At 39.5% G+C, this 22,870-nt stretch overlaps 1 protein-coding gene across 3 annotated transcripts in view; it reads right to left on the bottom strand.

Annotated features, from left to right (window-relative positions):
• The window catches only part of PIK3C2G (phosphatidylinositol-4-phosphate 3-kinase catalytic subunit type 2 gamma), a 216,761-nt gene extending 196,473 nt beyond the window's left edge, over positions 1-20,288 (bottom strand). The window contains exons 1-6 of one of the 3 annotated variants that reach the window (XM_064515654.1): positions 20,150-20,288; positions 19,400-19,514; positions 16,768-16,921; positions 13,377-13,631; positions 9,589-10,346; positions 3,029-3,111 (exon numbers count right to left, since the gene is read on the bottom strand). In XM_064515654.1, the coding sequence (XP_064371724.1) occupies positions 3,029-3,111; positions 9,589-10,248 (743 nt within the window). In that variant the 5' untranslated portion in view covers positions 10,249-10,346; positions 13,377-13,631; positions 16,768-16,921; positions 19,400-19,514; positions 20,150-20,288. Of the gene's footprint in view, positions 1-3,028; positions 3,112-9,588; positions 10,347-13,162; positions 13,334-13,376; positions 16,424-16,767; positions 16,922-19,399; positions 19,515-20,149 lie in introns of those variants that run through there. The other 2 variants (XM_064515657.1, XM_026107827.2) reach the window with 2 other exon arrangements.
• Positions 20,289-22,870: the final 2,582 nt, after the last annotated feature.

Raw genomic sequence — 22,870 nt, 5'->3', positions numbered from 1 at the left:
AAAATGAATAAAGGAACATGCTTTCTATGCAAAATTTTACGTCCCTATTCTCACTCAGCACTAGGATCCAACTTGAAAACCTCATGACTAAGACACTGGGTATTCAAGCAAATGTCTTTAAATGACAATAACTGCTACAGTCACTGAGGTCCTCTGATCTTATATACTATTTCCTATAAAATATATTTCCCCTCTTCCCTCCAATTACCACACACTTGCAGAAACTAATTCTCCCTGAGGTGCCATTTCCTGATGAACACTGGTCACAGGTATTAAAGGCTGTCAGCTGAGATTAAATTTGCTTTTTAAGCAAATACACTTCACAGCCGCAGGTAAGGGGGTACATATTGTACCAACTGAGGTTTTACATTTCACTAATTGGCCTGAATATTTTAGTAGCTAAATTCAAACATCCTGTACTAAGCATATTGCATTCTTTTTTGTTCGTTAGTTCAAGCAGCATTTTGTAGCTTCTGAGTTGGCAGCGCTTTATAGGATCTCTGATTACAGTGTATTTGTATGCCACAGTTCTCTCACATAAAGTTCTTCATTGCTATGTTACCTCCTGCCTCAGGGCTGCTGCCCAACTCTCTTAAACAACAGTATAAACTCCTCTCTGACATGCATTTCTACAGCATGAGGAGAGAGGAAAAAAAAAAAAAGCCTGGGCTTCCAAAATTAATAATCCAATGAAGCAGCCCATTTCTTATAATAAAAAGTCAGGGGGCATGATGTTTCAGTGGGGCAAGAGGAAATGAGGCTTGACAATATCTGCAGTACATGAGATAGATTTATACTCATAGTAAAAAACCATTACGCTACAGCGGCTGTTTTGGTGACCTATGTAGTTGGTGTCAGCCTATTTCCTTTGTGAGCAAGATGCACATAAAGCTTTCCACTATCACCTATTTCTGTGGAAAGGCCAAGAACTGAATAAGACTGAAAACTGCACTACCCTTTCTCTAGCAGCAAATTAATGGGATGTGTGCACATGCAGGGCATGAATCACTTCCTCAACTTACTGGTAGTAATTTCAAAACTAAATGAACCTCATCCCTATCCCCACTTCCACCCTTTCTGTATTCTACGTTAATTTGAGGACAAACATTTCTTTCTTATGCCTTTCAGATAAAAATGCATTCAGTTCCAGAAAGTGTTGCTTATTTATGGCCATGTATTATTTTCAAGGGACCAAGGGACCTCTGGCCTGAGCTGCTGGGCAAAACATGTGCATCTCACATAACAAGAATTTTGGAAGTTAGGCCTCCCATGGCATGGCTGAAGTAGTATAGAAGTATTACGTGAAGAAAATCTTGTGGTACTTGTCTCCTATGCTGCAACAATTCAGTGTATCCAGGAAGCACTAACTTTTTGAGGAACTTGCTCTTTCACAATACTGTGTATTCCTCTGCAGTGCACAGCATATCTCTGAAGTCAGCAGAAGCTGGAGAAACTCCGCATTTTGCAGTATTGAACCCCAAGACCATCAGTTCAGCATCTTCCTCTGGCATCAATCTGACTTCAAGATGTATTCTAAAGCCACCCATTTTGCTACAGCTATGTCTATAACTGTAAAAGAAACCTGACAAAGGAATTTTGGAAACTGCTTTAAAGCTGGGTATGTGTACAACGAAATGTTTCGATTATAGATTGCTACCTATACAAATATTACCTGGAGAAAAACATGATGAGTTTCTATTTGAGCTACATGCTGGAGCTGCAAGCTTGCATGACACAGTTTGAATTATATATCTTGCCTCTGATGTATAAAATTGCCAGTTATTGAGATTCATTGGGAACTGGAAGGATGCTCATTCACTAAGACTGAATGGGTTAGTTATTTGCAAATCCATGAGGTTTTTTGCTCTTTTCTTTACTGTAACATTTTCTTCTGAGAATGCTTTCTCTTTTGATAAAAGAAAAGCAAAGTTTGTTTTTATTTTCTTTTTAAAAGAGTATTTGCTACTGAAATACACAAAACAAGTGACTCAAAGCAGGAATGCCTTAATAAATAAACAAACTCATTTATTCAGGGGGAAAAAAAAAAAGAAATCAATAGCCTGTAATTGGAGTGCAAAGTTAAAGGTAGGATGTTTGGACATAGAAATCTGAATATCTGAAAGGTAGTCTGCCATATGGAATATGCCTTCATGTATATGATATTATTAGAATAGAATATTTGGGGTTCAGCTTGATGTACTGTGAAAAAAAAGAAAAGTGAGACATGTATGAATGAGTGTGTGTGGAGACTGACCATCTACCCTGTATGAAGCTAAAATATATTCACTGTTAATTTCAGGGCAATATCAAACTGGATTTTTTTTTCTTTTGAGAGAAGCAGGCTTGGCTGAACTTGAGTACAGTCAATTCATTAAAGTCTAATTAAATAAAAAAAGCAGCACTCTGTTTCTCATCTACGTTTTGGGGGGAAAAAATGCATGCACTTGTGCTAATGACTTGATAGTGTGATCGGTGAATACATACAAAAGAGAATGAAGTTGCACAGATGGTCTAAAGTTCTGCATTTCTTATGGCTCTTGGATTTGAACACCATTTCTTTTTGTGAAGAAGATTAAGTGAAAAACGTTCAACACCATTAAGCCACACTATTAACTGTAATGGTAAACAGTAATTAAAGGAATTTTTTTCATGTGCTAAATCTGACTTTTCATCATCACAGTATATAGAAATTCTGGTCTTGTTTTTTTCCTTCTCCAAACTATACAAGCACTAATGTTGTCCAAGAAAGTGACAGAAAACAGGTCTTGGGTTTTGTACACTAAACCCCATCAACACTGAAGAATTAAATGTACTTGTCACTAATAAAAGGGACAGCTAAGGGAGAAAATATTATCAGAATTAACATTCCTTTGTGAATTTTAATCTTTAAACCAAAATTAGGAATGTTCCCATATTTAAAGAGATACTGGAATTACAGTACTGTTCAGGAATGCAGGGCTAACCAATCCAATTAATATAAATAAGGAAAATGTCACAGTTGGCCGAGTAAAGTTTTTTCATTACTTACTTCCCCACTGCATTGCAAAAAGCAACTGTGTTTTCATTACTCCCTTGATTCGCTTCAACCAGCTGGATAGACCAACCTGCAGGCTAAAAATACCGAAAAGAAACCAGAAGAAACAGTTTAGTTATTTAGATAACAGAAACAGAATGGGTATAGGGTTAACCTTGTATTTGGTTCCATGAGAACTAACCTTCATACCTTATCATCGCTTCACGGACTTGATGGAGCTCCAAATAAGTACAAATAACCTCATGGATTTTGACTGCACTCTTAATGCTTACAGAGATAAAATAGAAAGTCACAAAGCATCATCTGCCTAGGATTTGATCTTTTTTATTTCTCCTTGTAAAATATAAGGAATTCCCCACAAAGCTTTCAAAATTCACCTAGCGTCAGACTGCAGATGATTCTAAATGCAAAAGATGTATGCTTAGTATACAAAAGGGAGAGGAGACAAAATGAAGCTTATGCCGCAGTGAGTTTTAATCCTTATGCTCTCCTTTTCTGCCCTTGCAGGAAGCTCAAGATTCCCTCAAACTCCATAAACCTTACAGGTAAGTCCATAGTACTTTCTTTCAACTTTGAGAGCACAAGTCTGAGCTTTTATTTTGGGTCAAAGCACTATCTAGTACACTTCAGTGAGAACATTACCTCCAGGAAAGGGTTTAATATTACTATATCTGCAGGCCCATTCCACATTGTACATACAGACATTTTGAATCAAGGCCCAGCTGAAACACCAACCTTAAACCCCTTCAGAAAGAGGAGCAACTAATGACATGGCACATAAGAGGAAATGGAGATATGGCACAAAATGGATTTTTCCCATTTTAATAATAAAAATACATTTTTTTTCTGGTCAAAGAAATGCAACATATCTGAAAAGATGGAAGCTGGGAAATTACTAGTTACAATTTAGAAGATGGGATGAGTATAAAAGATAAAAGACTGGGCAGGAGCTGGCTAATGTGGGAACCAGAACGGGCAGGACTGAAAGCTCACAAGTCACAAATCCTTTATAAACACCTTCAGTCTTGAGACTGATTTTATCTGATATTTTTGCTAACCACAATAGCACAAGCTTTAGGAAAGTGCTAATGAAATTTAAAGACAATAAGGAGGCAACAACAATACAAGGAAAAATTGGAATGTCTGGTAGGAAAAACAGTGGATAACGCTGAGGGTTGAAATAATAGAATGAAATTAAATTCAGTAATAGAAATTCATAGGCTGTAAGTCCCTGATGCTCAGAATTGCCTAAAAGCTATTTACAAAAGGTCCTTCAATAGTCACTGGAGGAAATAAGAACTCTACTGTTTCATTTTTTCCACTTGTTAGATACCTGCCTTACAGCACACCTACAGTAGGCATGAAAAAGACTTTCTGATGGAGCTCACTATTTAGAAATGATGAATGATTTGATAACATGAATTGGCTCACAACATTATGCAGTCATTAAAAAAAAACAAAACAAAACACACACATTCCTGGTCACACTTGTATCTGGGTAGATACTTCTACAAAAAGATATTTTTACAAGGCTCTAGAAAGTCTTCATATGGGATAACTGGTCATCTATATTTCAGATAAGGAATTAAACTAGAAAAAGCGCAAAGAGGCATTGCTGCCACTTGTGGAGGAACTCTAACTAGTAGCAAGGAATTATAATCCAGAGAATTATAGGCTGGTCAGCCTCACCTCAGTCCGTGGGAAAATCACAGAGTGATGCCACTTGGAAATAATGTCTGGGCACAGGAAAGAGGAAAAGGTCACTGGGACTAGTCAGCTTGGATTTACAAAGTAGAAATCAGCTCCTGACCAGCCTGATTGCATTTTTTGATAAAATGACTGGATTTGTGAATGAGGGGAGAGCAGTTCATTTGTCTCACCCCTAGCAAGGTTTTCAATACTGACTCCCACAGTATTCTTGTATCCAGGCTGGGACATGACAGACTGGATGGGTGGACAACCAGATGGGTAAAAAATCAGTTAGATGGTGAGGGCAGTGGTTAATGGGTTGTGATTTACCTAGAGGCTAGTTACAAGTGGAGTCCTGCAGAGGTCCATACTGAGACCTGTCCTGTTTAACATCTTTATCCATGATCTAGAAGAAGCAACAGCTCGCACTCTCACATGACATCAAATTAGGAGGACCAGTCAATAAACTTGAAGTCAAGGCTGCCAGTAAGAGGAACCTAGACAGGCCAGAAGAACGGACCAGCAGGACTCTCATGAACTTCAGCAAGGTGGAAGGCATAGCCCTGCCCCTGTAAAGGAAGAACCCCTGCAACAACACAGGCTGGGGCCCGACTGCTGGGGAAGCAGCTCTGCGGAAAAGACCCCGGGGGCCGTGGTGGGCAGTGAGCTGTGCACCAGTCAGCAGTGGCCCTGGTAGCAGAGATGGCCAACAGCCTCCTGGGCTGTGTGAACAGGGGCACAAGCAGTAGGTCATGAGAAGAGATCATCTTCCTTTACCTGGCCCCCTCCAGAATACTGAGTTCAGTTTTGGGCCCACCAATACAAGACATTGATGAACCAGCACAAGTTCAGCAGTGGCACTGCTGTGGCCAGGGCTGGAACATCTGCTCTTGAGGAGAGGCTGAGGGAGCTAGGCTGGTTCAGGGTGGGAAAGAGACAGCTTCAGGAGACATAACAGCAGCCCCCCAGTAGCTACAAGGAAATTTTCAAGACGACTATTCACCATGGTGCATGGGGGGAGGGCAAGAAACAATGGACTTCAGCTGAAACAAGAGAGGCTCAGACTATATGTAAGGAAAACCTATTTCCCCCACAAGGAAAGCTAGGCAGTGGGGCAGGTTGCCCTAAGAGGGTGAGCAGTCTCCACCCTGGGGCGTTCTCAGGACCTGACTAGATAAAGTCTGGTCTGATCTCATAGCTGATCCTGCTTTGAGCAGGAGTGTGGACAATATGACTGCCTGTGGACTTTTCCAATCCAAGTTATTTTATGAGTCTATAATTTCCAGGAAGACAAAGAGAAGGACAACCTAATAATCTAATGAAAGGTGATTAAAACATTCAGGCTTGGCTAACATGGGAAAACAAAGCCCAAGAGAGGAAGTTATACATAACTTCTGTATCGCTCTACAGAAATATCAGAAGGACAAACACCAAGGAGGGGGAAGAGCTACTTTAATTACTCAACAGAACTCACATATGGACAAAATTTACAAACTGGCTGTTTTAGCTAGAAATTGGAAGAATATTTCTAATTATCATAGCTATTACCATTTTCCAGAATAGCCTTCTGATCAGCCCTGTGGAGCAAAACCTCTTATTGTTTTGTTGGTCTTTGAAAAAATTATGAAGAAATTTATAAGAATTTGGACTAACTGTAATAGAAGAATAGGGTCCCCCTCCCACTTTCTACTTCTAAATGAGGCTGACTACTAGTTTTTACTCAAGCTGCTTTAGTATTACAACTCCTTGTTCTATTTTTTCTTTTGATCTTGCCAAATTTTCAACAGTTCTCATACAAATGGCCCAAACTACATGTCTGCATCTACCTTAAAAGTTATTTTAATCTTTTTTTTCTATTTTTTTATGAATGCAAGTGAGATTCTTTTGAAAACAAATTCAAGGAAAAACACAATCTGCCACCAATAACAAAGGTCTTTAATACTAGGCTGGTTTTAATACTAAGCTAGCAACAGCTAGCTCATAAGCAATCACACCAGGGTCTTGAAATCTGGGGATAATTGCTCTTTGGTTGTATTTTTTTTCCTGCTCTTTCTATTAAACATTTCCCAAATTTATCCATGGAAAAGAGAGCACTGGATCCAGAGCTACTGGATATTTTTTACGTTATGTTTTAGTTTTCTCTCTAATACAGAGAAAATATCTCTTCTCACAGAGATGTTACAAAGACAGTTTCTTAATGTTTTTGAACATCTGATCTGGCGGTGATAAGCACACAGAAAATTAATGAGGTTGCCTTACTTCGTAGGACATATTTTGAACAGCATGTATTAAATAAAGCCTAAGGCCATACAGCTACATCCAGGAGCTAAGGATCATAATGACAACATGTATTTCTTATATCTTGATTTCATTAATGTGACTATTTCAGCTTGCATAATTATGACCTATCTGAATGCTAAGCTCCATGTTTCAGCATCCTTTCTGTTTCACCCAGTTTGCAGCTGTGATTCACATCTACTACTCAGATGCATCAGTCACTCAACCTGGGCTTTGCCATTCTCTGCTTACTCTCCTTCTGTTTCTGTGATCCACTTTTCCAGCCATTCTGATGGTCAAACTCAGCATAAACCCTATCCCTTCCAGCCCCTCTTATCCTATCCAAAACTTCCAGCCCAGTAGGAATGAGTTACCTCTTCCCAGGCTTTTTCACCCTTCCCTAGCCTATCTTTCTTTCACTGTTATTTTCCCCCTCTTACCATCTCAAGGTTCACTTGCCAGCCCCTTGCCTTGCCTCTTTTTCTGTCCTGTTACAGCTGCCTCTCTGTGAAGGAATTCCTGTGACCACATTGATTTTTCTGCTACAAATTAATTCTCTCCTTTTCCCCATTTCTCCCTCCTCTAGCTAAACAGCTTGAATATTTCCCCAACTTAATCAAATCCTCCCACACATTCAATTGTAGTTGCACTTAACTCACTTCTCTCTTCTCTTCCCTCCCTTATAATTCTCTCTTCCTGTCACAGAAACATTTGTGCCCATTCCTATAGCCCCTCTCCATCCTACGCTATAATCTAATCTCTTCCTGCTCATTTGTACCCCAATATTTTATACTCTTCTCCTTAAAACTTTTAGTGTTCTTTTCATCATGATGTCAGCATGCTATAGTTTTCCTGTCATGAGTTAAAAAACAAAACAAAAAAAACTCCAAACCTTCTCCACCCCAATCAAAACACACATGACCCAGCTTGTCTCTCCACCTAATAATCCCCCCCATCACCAAACTTATAAAGCATGGTGTCTAGGATTAGTCTCAAGAGTTCCTATCCTTAGATATATTCTCCCCACACTCCCCATCTGTCTAGGTCTGCATATGTTTACATCTGTAGTTCTCCCTATCCACAGAAACAAATCAATCAAATATCCCTTCCTCCCTGCTTTAAGATGCTGTGATCTGTGGGAGTTAAAAGCAGAAGGTAAGACAAAACTGTTTTTTAGTATTCATGGTGCAGAGGTATCCTGTAGGCTATTTGAGGATTCCTATAATGATTTAGAATGCTAGCAAGGACAAGAGGAAAGGGAGGATTTATCATTTTTCTTTTTCTTTCACTATGACAGGATTTTGAAAGAAGAGGAGAAATATAATATCAGAGAGAGATGTGAAGTCCTGGAAGACATGGTTAATAAAAACCGCAATGTCACAAACAGAGCCATGGAAGGGGGGAAAAATATATAAAGTATTTGTTTCAGAAAGACACCTAAAGACAGAGTGTATGTTACAGGATCCAGCTTCCACAGCTACAGCAGGCATATTTATTTTTAAAAAAGAATTATATATGCGCACATAAGTACAAGCATAACAGGGTGAAAGCAGGTCACAGTATGCCATCTCCCTCAGGATCAGGATACGTCAGCCAAACCAGACACACAGAAAATAATCTGGCTCAACAGAAAAACAAATTCAGCATAATGTATTGTTATTTTGAATCTCAGGTTTTTGTATCAGATCACATAGATGTTATATCATCTCTTTCAAACATTCTACATTTCTGTTCTTCTCCTTCTGTTGTAGCTTTATGGTTCAATGAGCCAACTAATTGTAATGGTTAAAAAGCACATTACTGAGTATACTCTAAACTACTGGAGCATTCTAGACCATAATCTAGATTCTCATATGGTGTAAACTGACAAGTTTCCATTAGAGTCAATGAAAATGCTCCATTTTATACTAGGTGAGGAACTGGCCCTACTACTTCAAAATGAAGTAGTCTTTTTCATGGGTAGATGACAGAGTTGTGTTGACACCTTAAGTATAAATTGGGTAAAACGTGAATCAGGTAGAACACAGATTCTGCCAGTAAAAAAGCCTCATTAGTTAGATAGAGCAGGCATCTTCCTTTCAAAAGTGATTTTTTATGGTCTGCTGGGTTCTCTTCTGATATTAGAATCAAATGATGAGGATGTTTGGAGGTTTTCATGCTGCATAAATCTCTCTTACTAATCATGCACTATTTGTTTGAGGGCATCCTTCTAGTAAACATAAAAAAATACTACAGGAAATACTGACTGCCAAGAAATCAAAAGTTGCACAATTAATTGAAAATACACCTGTCTCTTTCCTGCATCTCTGTAACTCTGGAGGGAGCAAAGACCAAATCAAAAGGCCACTGAAGTAAATAAGAAGTCTCTCAGTTGCTCTCAGCCAGCTGAATCAAAAGATACATGACAAAACCTCTCTACAGGAAAAAAAGGTTTTCATTTCCCAAGGTATGCTTTCTCTTTCATCAGGTCCTTAAATGAAGTGTTTCTAATCCATGTTGCATCAGTGTGAGTGAATACACAAAGCACAGGACACAGGCAACTAGGATCAAGAACTTTAAATGCTATTAAGATCAAAAAATGTAAATACCTCTCTGTCATGTCCAGAGCCGCTGGGCCAGACGGTTCCTATGTTTAATCTTCCTGAGGTGTTGGTTAAACAAGCTTCTCCATTTCCGCTTTCATCTCTCACTCCTTGTCCAAATGGATAGTTGTCTAAACAGACAGGATATTGAGCATCTACATTGTCAAAGCCTATCTGAAAACTCAGATTTTTGTTGCCTCTCTCCACATTTGAATCAAATACATTTGTGGATGGAATTACACTATTCCTTCTGTAGATTCTTCTTTCTTCACTATACGGATAGGAATCCACCATAGAGAAATTTCTGTAATCAGACAGAAAGGAAGATCTGAAGCCAGTCACTGGTGACACTGTTCCTTGCTGCCAGTGAGATGAAGGATGCCCAGGGTAAAGTTCAGCACAAGTGACTGGAGGTTGACCACATAACTGCTGCTCTGGCACATTCCAGCCAAAAATGTCTGCCACAAAAAAATTTTCTTCAGGATGATGCAAATGTGACGAACCATAAAAAAGTATTTCATTGCTGACTTCATCAACTATTTGATCAAATCCTAGACTGACCTGACCAGCAAAATCAGAATGGTACATTGAATAAGAAGCTTGATCCTCAGCCTGTCCTTCACAAAATTCATCTTGTGAGAAAGGCACTCTCCCAAAGTATGCCATGGCTGATTCTTTTGTTCAGTCTTATTTATCCTCAGGGGAGTTTTACAATAGTTCCAAGGTCAAAAGGGTAATGCTTCAGAGCTGGAGCTACATACTCGCTGAAACCAAGAACAGAATAAAAGTTAAACCAAAAAATATCTAGCAATTTGAAAGCAGTACACTTCTGTATTCTTCACTTTAGAGCTTTCTCCACAGGGTGTAAAGATTTTCTTTATCTGACGAATAAACATTCTTTCACCTGATCCTTATTTTCAGCCTTAAAATTATCTCCCCTGTTCCAATTTCTAAATAATATTGACAGGGCACTTGGAACAATTGATCTAAAATACTAATTCTCACAATCATTAAAGAAACAATTTCCTTATTATTCTCATTATTTTACAATGATATAGCACACTTATTCTAAAATTCCAAAACAGGCATGAGACAAAGCTTCGTACTTAATGTCACCTTAACTGAAGTTTTATTCATGTCCCCTTGTCTTTTCTGTGCCTGTGAAAACTTCCTCATATTCTACCACTTTTTATCCTAGTGCAATCAGGTTAAGAAAGAGGTGAAGCAAGTGAGAGAACAGGGATGAGAAGACTTGCCTCTCTAATATTCGAAGAACACCCAGAAAGCTTGAACATGGCATATAAATCAAAATAAATATAAACCAATTTCAGCTTTTTTTTCCCCTTTTGTTTTATAAAACCAATTAATCTTCAAAGCCTGAAGTTATATCTTTATTAGTAAATTAACAGGCCAAGGCATGGGCTCCTGCAGTGGCTTACATCATTCATGCTGTTATAAGCATGCTTCCTGATACGATTTTGGCATTTGCCAAGTCGTTCTCTCATGGGCATGGTTCAGAAGGACAGCATGTACTGGATACTACTCTCAGTAGGCATGAGGCTACCTTTTCTAGGAAGAGAGTTGAACTCTAAGGACATGATCAATTCTGTGTTGTTTGCCCTCATGGCCCTGGCCTGTTAAATTTACTAGGACAGAGGTAGCCTAAAAACAGAAAAGGCATGGAACAGCAGTACCACACAATGTACACAATTGTGCTGGGGACTTTATCACATAAAAGAAACATTTGATTTAATAATTTAGTAAAAAAAAAAAAAAAATGCATTCCCTAGCAGAAAAAAAAATACTACTGAGATGAAAAGTGCTCTCAAATATTGCTGAAACTTAGCACCACAAATAGCTTTTCCAATATGTCCCCAAGATCTATATTGTATTAGCCTAGATAATAGTGCCTTACAATGAAAATCTGTATTACAGGAGAGGGTATTCACCACAGCTTTATTTATTTTTGTTTTATTTGAAATCAAACTCTAGGTGACACAGGCTCCTGTCACCCACAGTTGGGAAAGAGAAATGAAATGTTAAATAGGCTGAAATTAATTCTCCAAGTTGTTCCCAAGTTATTCTCCTTCAAGCACTCCATTCAGTGATTTCACATACCGTGTGCTTCAGTCTGCTTTGGCTGTGTCAAAAGAGCATTTGTGAAGTTGCACTAAGCCAGATAACCAAAATGATACCATTCTGGCTGAAGCCCTGTACATTGGACTTTTCTTTCAAATTACAAGCCAATTCCTGCACATTTCCCTCAGAGTGAATCCTGCACTTCACCCCATTTTTTGGACCCAGATGACACCCTTTGTTTTGCAGAAAAAAAAGAATAAAGGTAGAAATAACATTTGGGTTTTTTTACTAAATGCCTTCATTTACAACTTCCTCTGCTCCCAATTTCTGCAGCAGGAGTATAAAAGAAAGAACAGAGAAAAGAACATTTCCATTAAATCAAAAGAGAAAACTTTTACCCTATTTTTTCCTTGAAAACTGGAATGTTCTGTGACACTATAATGATATGTAAATGTCTGATAGCTAGTCCTGCTTATTACACCACTAAGGCTTTTAAGTGTAGCGTCACATTTCTCGGACAAATGTCCACATGCACACACCGCCTCCATCTATCTATATATGAATGTTTATCTCCTGTACTCTCCATACTTTTCAGAAGTGTTGCTTTTCTAGTTGTCTTTTAAAGCAGGTTAGATACAGTGCCAAAGGCTGGAAGGAGCATGATCTGTTTTTCTCAGTGGAAAGAGAAGTCCACATGAGATGATCGCATAACGCAGCAGACTCCCTCTCTGAGTCCAGACTGCAAAGGGATGTTCAGTTAGATAGCAGAAACACCTAAGGTATTGTTTGTAATACCACATCTCTATTATATAGGCACATATTTAAAACTAACCATTTAGAGTGGAAACTCAGAACACCTTGTTGAAAATCTCACTGTTGTAAGACTTACTTGTTAGGCTCTTAGTAAGACTAGGCTCTGTATTTTGGCCAACTCCCCAACCTTCTTGAAACACCACCTAAGCGTCAGGAAAGGATTTGGCTCTTTGCCAGCCACTATTACTGCATTTGAATCATATAAAGCACATTGACAACCCTTAAGATTCAAAATTCATTAATGAGGCAAAAATTATAATTTAAAAAGGTTAAGCTTTAAGGTTCATTTTCTTTGCCTCATGGTTTCTCAATTCACATTTTGGAGTTTTCTTTTGCTTTTTCTTTTTTTTTTTTTTTTCTCCCCTGGAACTATGAAGACTTTCTTTTCCTTTTAAACGACAACTGATGTTTTCACATAATTCTGGCATCTGGAACTTTAGGAAACAATCCCATCACATTGTAAAATTTTTAATACAAATCAAGCAAGTTGACAGCATTACACAATGCTCACAACATAGTAGCTGATGTCCAAGTATACTAAAACACTGTCCTTCCTCCAGCATGCACATGCATTCTAACAAAAAAAGCTTTGTGCACTGTGGGCTCGGTTTTCTTGTTTTACCAGAAACCAGAAGTACACCACCAGGCCATTTGCTAACCGGTAAGAATATCTGTTGCAACCTCTTACCTGAAACACATAATTTATTAGAAGAATATACAGCCTCCTTCCTGTTCACAGTCATGCTCCGATGACCTACGTGCTTTCAATATCAAGGGGGCGTAACTTGTTCATCAGAAGCCTTTCTTCCTGTTTAACCGGTTTACTAAGGTAATGATTCTTTCCCACATCTTCCTTCAGGGAAATTTCAAACATAAGTAGCAATGAAAAGGTAACACCTTACCTGTTGTCTTTCTCATTACTTGGGAACTTTACTTTTTTCTTAACATGGTGGTAGATGATCTCACACTTACAGGACAAGCATCAAACATGCTTACAATAACAAGACAATTTCTCCATGGAGAAGGCTTGGAGAGATTTGGCTCTTAGGAAGACTTCCGCATTACAACAGGGTTCTGAAATTTTTCTCTTCTCCATCCTCGTGCAGCTTCCATCTATCTGCCCCTGGGGGTGCAGGCTCTGGGAGCGACTCCTAGCTCTGCTCACAGGAGAGAGAGAAAGTACACATCTTGCATGGCAGAGAGGCCCTCCAGCTTTGGCTCCCCTCAGTACGCAGACCTGGGGCAGTCTAACGGGGGAGACAACCTTCCTTACGCTGGGATGTTTCCCAAGGACTGATGAAGCCTTTGCCCCTCTGTGGAGGGCCTGCTGAAGAGCTGGAGTAAGCACAGTACCAGTCATAGACATATTGCTTGAACTTGAGCAGCCGAGGACTCTCCATAAAAGGGAGCAGCAGAGGCTGCTCCAGACACAATGCTGAGGGAGGTCCCTAAGGGACCATCTGCCTCCACGCTTCATACCATTCCTTAAAAAGGTATAGGCTGCTGGACTGAAGTGCCTACTCAGAATTCACACAAAATCCCAATCCTGATCTGCTCCAAAGTTGTCACAGGCATGAAAATATCCTCACAGAGGGTGAGGGAGCTGGTATAAACAAAACAGTGTTTCGGTTATAACAGCTTGTGCAGTAACACTGAGCAGATTAGGATAAATCATTTAAAGTTAATAATTAATTGCAGATATCTTACATCTGATAACAAACTGAATGAAGTAAGAATTTGATAAAGCATTATGGGGAAAATTCTGCCCTTCAAAGTACCGCAAAGGCTGTCAATGATGTCACTGTGATTTAAAAGCATTTAGCCAAGGACAAAACTTATTTCAGTTGGTGAAAGGTGATGCATTTTTCCTCATACATTCTCAAACCCTTAAAATGTCAATGGGCTCCACAAACTATTTGGTGGCATTTATGCTGCACTGTAGTTGTTACCAGTGATTACTGCATAGCGATCCTGAGAGAGAGGAACACACCAATTTTGGGAGCTGCCATTTCAGAGTTTACGGCAGTGCAACTGTGTGTTGTTGCTTCATCTCACAGTGATTGGACATAATAAAAGAAGGACAGAGAAAACAGCCAACATGCACAGAAAGAGTTTGTGTTCCCAAGCAAACACAGAAGGCTATAGACGTAATGGGAACGGAGCTGGGACACGTCTCCCTCTCTCCCCACAATGATTTCCAGAAAGTTAGGAAGATTTTTCTTGAGAAACCCTGAATGTTTTCAGGATTTTAATTAGGCTTGAAGGTGGTCATTATTTTTCTGCTTTCTGTTTCCCATCTAAATAGCAGGCAGTAAACTGTTGAGTCACTTTCTACCCTAAATCCCTTCTAGAACTACCAAGAACCTTTCCCTCCTCTTTTTCAGGCTCCCGGGACATAATCTCTAGAGACAAAGCAAACTGGAGACTCCCTGCTGGCATGCCTCCCTCTCTTCTGTTAGATGCTCTCACTGCTCCACCAGCTGGCAGGAGTCTACATTTCACTAACATTAAAGACATCATGTATTTGATTAGCTGTGAATGTCCATCTATGAGTTATCTCTGATAAAAAGCACAACTGCAGGTAAAGAGCTGGCAAAAGGGTTGCTCTTACGCCCCAAGAGAAAATACAGCATCTTCAGTGAGCTCTTGCTCTCAGTCTTGCTTCACACACATTTTAGAGCTTCCCCAGACGGCACCCTCCATACAGCAGGGATGTGGATAAGGTTTTAAGTATAATAGGCTTGCAAAAGGAATGCAGCAAAGTGTTTCAGCGATCCGTGGGGCCAGAAACCTAATTTAACACAGAGCCAATGAGGAAACTGCTCCATTTTGTAACAGATCAGACAGTCCATGTTACTGTTCTCCAGTGCCACCTACTGTCATTTCCCCAAAACTGTGATGTAAAAAACAGAGATCACCATGTCAGGCACAATAGCAATTAAGCTTTATGTTTGGCTACAGGGAATGCCATCATATTCATCATTATCACTGACAAATATGGCCCCTGTCAGAAGGCTACCCTTTCTGAGAAAGATTCACGATGGCCAAGACCCTGCTTGTGGGGGATGCGATATTACTTCTCTTGGATCAGTGCTTTAAAGTACTGCTGCACCTAGGCAATGGCAAGGCATCAGCAAAACTGCATAGGTACAACAGAGTTTTTCCACATGCTGGTGGAAAATGGAAAATGGTCAAGGGCAAGACTTTTTTTTGGGGGGGGTTGTTTTTAAGCAAGAGATGAACAAATAATAATAAAGTAGTAATAAGTAATACAAAGTTGTGACTAAGAGCTACCCCAATGTTGTGCCACAGCCCTTTGTTTCTTTCTACTTCACAGGCTTCATAGAGCAGGAATTATGCTTTCTTACCTGTTTGGAGAACACCCAGAAGAGTAGATGCTACTTGAAAGAACTAAAGACAACAGTAAGGAAAATAAAAGTGCCAAATACAATGCAGTGGTTGAGTCAGTATGCAATGATTCATCACTAAAGAAGACCTTTATGGTAAAGTGCGAAAAGGACTTTTAAATTCTGAAAACACTCCTCACCCTCTATTTATTAACAGAGAACAAATCAGGAAAAAGACAAGGAGCAAGGAAGGTGTGTGTGTGGGGGGAGAGTTTCACTTTTCTGTGAAGAAGAAATAGCACACATTTTATTTTATATGGAAAGCATTCTCAGAGGCTTTGACACCTCTGTACAATATAGAAAGTCACTAAGTTACCAACACCTTCCTGATGTTTGAAAACGCTCTTGTGAAAGGCCTACCTCCACAGTCTGCACACACAGACTGCAAAGCTAGCCATGTCTAAACACAGACTATGGATTTTAATCTCTCCTTCTATTTGAACACCTTTTGTACTTTGATCTTGTAAAAGGAACAGCATGCTCTACCATACAAAATTGTTTTTGGAAGCAACAGTGACTTCAGCTTCAAAAGATCAAATTCTTTAGAAAATCGAGTGCTGAAATGGAAAGCAGACTCATCACAACCATCCTAAAATACAGTCAGAGACAGGCAGGCAGGCAGGCAGATCAAAATATATATGTATATAGTATATATATACACACACATATATACACACACATATATAGTATATATACACATATATGTATATTTTATCTATATATATACACATCTAATATGCATTAGGTGACACAAGAAAGGTGCTTAAGTGCTTCAGAAAAAGAGAAGTCAAGTCACTCCCAAAGCTGAGAAGTGCTTAAAGCCAAAAATTCTGTTCAGATCGCTTTTTAAATTTCATTTTGTGTTCTTTTCTTCCATTTCTCTTACCTTCTGTGATTTTTCTACTTTGTCTTCTTATGCTATTCCTTCCACCTCCTCATTCTAGTGTGCCTGCTCAATGGCTTTCTGTGAAATTCAGCTTTGTCATTCCAGTGCACTTAGCAGGGTGTGTTGACCTTCTGTAAATTGTTCATATCATACACTGTACAAATATATAGATATATATACAAAAAACAGTCTTGTGATACTGGCACATTGTTAAGACAAGCTCCCTTAGCAACTACAGCAGGTTTTCTGATACAGAAAATGTAGTGAGCTGGTTCATCACCATTCCTGAGAGCCCCTCAGTTTGAAGCTCACTGCGTGCGGGTCCCAGGATTTCTGGAGCAGAAAGAGGACAGAGAACACTCTCAAAGCGCAGAGCTCTGCCACCCTGATGCACCTGAGCCCAGGTGACAGAGCCAAGGTGACTCTGCTATTCCAGCCTGACAGAATGACTCCATTAATAATATTATGATTGCCTCGAAGAGGACCTAACTTAAGCAGAGCTTTAAAACCAGCCACTAAGCAACTGCTGAAGAGGGAAAGAGCAATGGTGATAAAGACATGCTTGTCCCCCTTGTTGGTTTTGCTGTGAGCTGACCTTTGGTTCATGTGATGCATCAGTTCAGTGACTGCTGAAAAGTATCAAACAAGCTTGCTTATTAGTCCAATGTAGTAGGACTGAATCCTTTTCTCTTAATGATGACACAAATAGCTTCAGCGAAACCAGTGGAATTATACCAATGTAGATCTAGCCTAACATCTGAATCAGCTCTCCTGTCTTTATCAAAGAAAACACATTAACAACAGTTCAAGCATAAGAACACAGGCATCCTAAGGTCAAAACAAAAGCTTGCTTACACAGTTATTAACTTTGTCTCCTTTTGCATTTCCACTAAGATGCTTTGCTTATATCTATAGTATTGAACATACTGCAATACTACAACACCTTAAATAATGCAATATTTCTGAATTTTCCCTAATTCCTGTGCCTAGGTAGCTTCTTGCATCTTACTTTCTATTTTAATTTTACCATCATAATTGTTCACAGTATGATTGAAACACTTGCTTTGAGTATAAAAAAAAATGGCTTTTACAAAAATTAGTCAGTGGGTGTATATACAATTTCTAAACCAACTGAACAGCATTCTTTATATGCAATTCAGAAAATAAAGCATCTGCTGAGATAGCTAATTTGACTGCATACTTAGGTTGCCTATGCATGCCAGCAAAGCATTCATTATTGTTTTCATTAAAACCTTACCTGCAGCATGAAAGCCAACAATAATTTACTTGAGTTTTCACATAAATAATGCAAAGGTACTGCTTACCTGCAATAATACATATTTCTGCAAACTGCTATGTGAAATTAAGATCACAGCAGCCCTCCACCATGATTGGACAGGCCCTGGAATCAGTCGCTGGCAAACAGGTATCTGCTGTGCCCATAATGTAGTACTTCATCTATCACTGCAAAGTACCTTCCCCAGCAATGGTACCTGCACAGATGATTCTTATAATAATAACTACTCTCTTGTGACAGGTCCTGTGCTAGCCTGCACTTGGTGTTGGTAATAATGCTTTTGTATTTATGAACCAGGGGAGCAGTAAGGAAGACCCTGTTTACTGGACCTGGACTGGTTAGGTGCACCCAAAGCAGCTAGGTGATATGCTCACAACACAGCAGTTCTGCAGCTCTAAACATACACACTACAAAATGACACCAGAAGTACTGATAACGTTGTAGCAGCCATGGCTTTGATTTGTGTTCCACCTTGCATCACTCTGGGCAGCCCAGCTAACCCTTACCCTGCTTCTGCCCCTCTGGCCTCCACTCCTTGCTTTGTCTTCCTCTAGTGCAGGAATAAAATGGTGCTGAGCAGGAAGCCTGAAGTCAGCAGCATGATGCTTCCACATGAGAAGCATCAGAGGGGATGAATCAGAGGGCAGCCTGTGAGGCCTAGGCAGGGAGGGCAAAAATAGAAAATTGTGCTACAGCAGGGATATTTTAGGGGAAAATGAGGAGAAGGAATTGGTATCTGCAGTGTTACTTTGCACAGTAATCTCTGTGGTTTGCTGATGCCTTCCAGGGACAAGTCCCCAGCTCACAGCAAGACCAGATCATGTGGGAAGCAATGAGTTAGTAAAGGAGGAGAGGCAAAAGCAACAATGTTCTTCCCACTCAAAAGCCCTTGAAACTCCTTATCCAAAAGGTTCACTAGTTTTTACACAGATAGCAATTTCCTGATACCTTTTTTTTGAGGGGGGGAAGGGGGATAACTACTACAGAAGAAACAAATGGTACCACCCATCACTATGGCCCATGAACAGCTAAAACCACCATGTGCTGATGACACGAATGCAGGCAGGGATAAAGAGACATATTCCACCACAGCTGCTGGAGAAAATGAAACGGGGGAAGCTTTCAGATTAGGTATTTTCCTTACACTTGACACTGATCTCCTGTCACCCCTGCACCACTAGACTATGTCTAGTTCATTTCACTCTCATTTAAGGTTCATTTGCAAAATAAGGTTTAGTAGAAAGTTTAGATTGAATGCTACGACCCTCTTACAAAGAGACATGTCACAAGTAGCATAACCATCTTCTCTCTTTCCCAAGCAAGTACTAAACTTACCAGATCAATCTGATCCCAAGTCTGGAAACACCACACTGCTCCATCCAGTGCTGGTGGCATCTCTGCAGGAGCTGTACTGGTGCAGAGCTCTGAGTTGGGACACCTGACTGGAAACCTACAGTGTTAAGGTCGAACATGAGCTTGGGATAAGCATAAAAGCAAAGAAATACAGAATTCACTGTAATTTTGGTTCCATGATTATTTATTTATTTATTTATCTTGAAGGAGAAATGGGAAGGAGAGTTTCAGAATACTCAGAATGGTAAACAGCTCAATCTGATGCCATAGCTGGAGAACTGAAATAAATAAATAAATAAATAAACAAAATCAAGAGAATTTGAATACACCTCACATGCAGGTGCTGAGGTGTCACCTTGGAAGGTTGTATATTGTCCTCCAGAACATGGCCTAAAATAAAATATCATATTGTACCACAATAATGTGCCCTTCCTTTGAGGCCTAGTGTCACAACATGTTACAAACAACTGCCATTTGCAACAGAAAGCAAGGCCATGGCAAAATCCTGGTAACATGAGCTACAAAATGGAGTTGTTCCCTGCCAATGATATCACTAATATGTATTTGTCCAAATGTCATAACCTGCATGACTACAAATGTTAATGTTACCGTGACTGTAAATATACACACAGCCAGAAGAGCTCTGTACTGGAATTTGAGAACATAAGCATGGTTTTATCTTCGGATCAAAATAAACTTCATCCACAAAACGCGTTGAACATCTGCACTTACCTCAGACTGCCTCGATTAACTGTGTCATGTCTACATTACAGCTGCAAGCACAGGATAATCCAGATGGCCTAGACAGAGGCTGGAGCCCACTTACAATAATATATTGTCCACGTCCTTTACCACTGCAAATTAGAAATAGATATCTCATTCTTCACTTGGTTGATCTACTTTTATATCCTTGATTCAAGTAGAGTTATGAAAACTTTGTGTTTGCTATCAGGTTATAAAGAAACCTATTTTAACTAAGATATGCTTTTCTTAGATGTAAATGCATATGCAAACCAGAAAGAGCTTTGATATTGAGATTTTTTCCCCCTGAGGTTCAAGCATTTTATCATTTTAATAATTTTCCATTTTCCTATTGCATTCACTTCCAAAACATCTTTTGTATTAGCTCCGAGTATTATAATTCCCTCAAAATTCCTCTGGAGGGCACTATTACCATAACTATGCAATTAGCTACAGATGGATGTAATAGAGATGAACACTAAACAGGCTTGTTGGCAGGAGGCAGAATGTCTTTTAACCAAGACGGCTTCTTTATCGCTGCCTACATTTTTACTCTGCTTTAGTGGATAAGAGGAATCCTAGCTACAAAGAGAATCAGAATTTAGAAATTATTATTGAAGAGGTTTGTCCCAGAAAAGGCATTTTTTTTCTTCAGTCAGTATCTTCCTTAGCATGTACTAGAATTCGATACATCCCTCAAAGACTTTTTGTGAAAATGATACTTCCAAGGTACAGCCTGACTTACCAGACTTTGAGAGCTGGGAAGGGATGGGAGAACCTGTTCTCTCTCAGACAGACTCTTCCTGTTCTCTGTCCTCACTCCTCTAGCCCTGAAGCTGGACCAGTCTCTGGGAGACCTTCCTCCATGCTCCTCGCATGCACCTCAGCTGCCCTGTCCCACAGTGTAGGGCAAAGCAAACTACTCCTCCAGAATTAGAAGTTTGCCCAGCTCAGTTGCATAGAGGGAAGGATATTTCAGAGAGAGGAAAGAGATTGTAACATAGCAGGGTTTCTTACGAGCTGTGTGGTTTCAAGAACCAAGGAGGAAATCAGAAATGAACCTTACTGCTCAATGGAAAAGCCTTGTTAGGAAACAGGATAAACTCGTGACGGTTTGGAGACATCAACTTTAAAGTGAATGTGTGTGTCTAATCCTGTTGCCCTCTTGTGATCGTGCATTATATTACACGATAATCATTTTTATCTGAGGGGCCTCTGGACTCTTGTAGGGTAACATGGTTGACTGCAACCCTTGGAGAGTTCAGATTTTGAGGGTTCTTTTTTCCCTTGCATCTCCTGGGAAACATCATAATTAAGAGCAAAAATTATTTTCTTTTCCTTCTATGATCTGCACATTGTGTTTTTTCATCTCTTTTCCAATTAGACTAAAAATTGCTTCAGTAGGTACAATATTTGCCTGTGAGTTTCTATAGGAAGTAGCATAGCAAGGTTATAATACTGACGGGGGTCTTGGGATCATATATCATACAGAAGAAAATGGCATTGACATAATGGGTTCTAAATTAGGTCATCAAGCAAAGAAAGTAAGTAAGAGGGAAGGATATATTTCATTCATGGCAAGGATTATATATAACATAAACTGATTACGTTCCCAAAGAAGAATCAGCACATACAACTAGAATAAAAACTGCCAGAATAAAAACTGACAGAGGTTTTGAATTAACTTCTTTTGAACTTAACTTTGGATTTGCACTGGTATTTTCCCTAGTAAAAATACTCCTCACTGATCCCTTACCCATTTCACCTTGAATTCTCTGCTCCTAATCATCACCTAATGCAAAGTCAGTCTCCACACGTGTGCTGTATTTCAGAATCTTTCCTTGCTCCTGACACCTGCATTGCCACACTGTGAATACTGAATTCTCACAGCTTCTCCTCCTAATCACTAGCCTTCAATAGCACTTGAAGCATTTTGTTTTAGAAGAAAAGATTTTTTAAAACATGAAAAGGAATGACATGAACTTTTCAAATAGATGTAAGAGGGAAAAAGAAATGATAGGTCAGATTTTGGGTACACCAACCTTGACACTGTCCTTTTAAAGCACTCCCCAGGCAGCTTTAACTTTCGCAACCAGCACTCAAGCAGCCGCTCACCCTAGGGCCCAGTCAGCTTGGCAGGATGACAGAGGTCAGCATTTCACACGAATGAACAATTTCTCCAATATACAAGGCAGGCATTTAGCTCTCTCTTTCTTTTCACATGTCCTTTAAAGTTTAAACCGAGAGTATCATAGGTACTATGCGCAATGCAATGAAAATCCCTCTTTCTATTAACCCTTTGAACCCTTATGATGAGAAGTGATATCCTGACAATTTTAAACTGAGGGACAGAAGCCACACAAGGGCTCTCTTTTCTCTCCTCCAGCCCTCCACACCAGCTCCTTTTTCTTACATACTTTCCCTCTCAAACAAGTCCCCTGCCACCCCTCTAACTCGATCACAGAATATAAGAAAATCTTGCTGTTCTTGCAGAATACTCAAAGTGTGCATGTGACAGGGGCAGTATTTTGACCAAATCCCCTTTTTGGATTAATACATTCCTTTCTACTTTGGATGCAATTGGGTTAGAGTGGTACGTATTTCACTTCGATGCAAAATATTTTTAGGTGGGGGAGGGAACCTCTAACAATGAAGCTGTTCACAAAAACATGCAAAACTTGCCCAAGAAAAGTGACTTCAGTAAAACAAAGT

The sequence above is a fragment of the Dromaius novaehollandiae genome, chromosome 1 (genome assembly GCF_036370855.1).
Source record: "Dromaius novaehollandiae isolate bDroNov1 chromosome 1, bDroNov1.hap1, whole genome shotgun sequence".
Classification (NCBI taxonomy): domain Eukaryota; kingdom Metazoa; phylum Chordata; class Aves; order Casuariiformes; family Dromaiidae; genus Dromaius; species Dromaius novaehollandiae.
The sequence above is the reverse complement of the archived record's forward strand: the minus strand, read 5'-3'. Positions and strand labels throughout refer to the sequence as shown.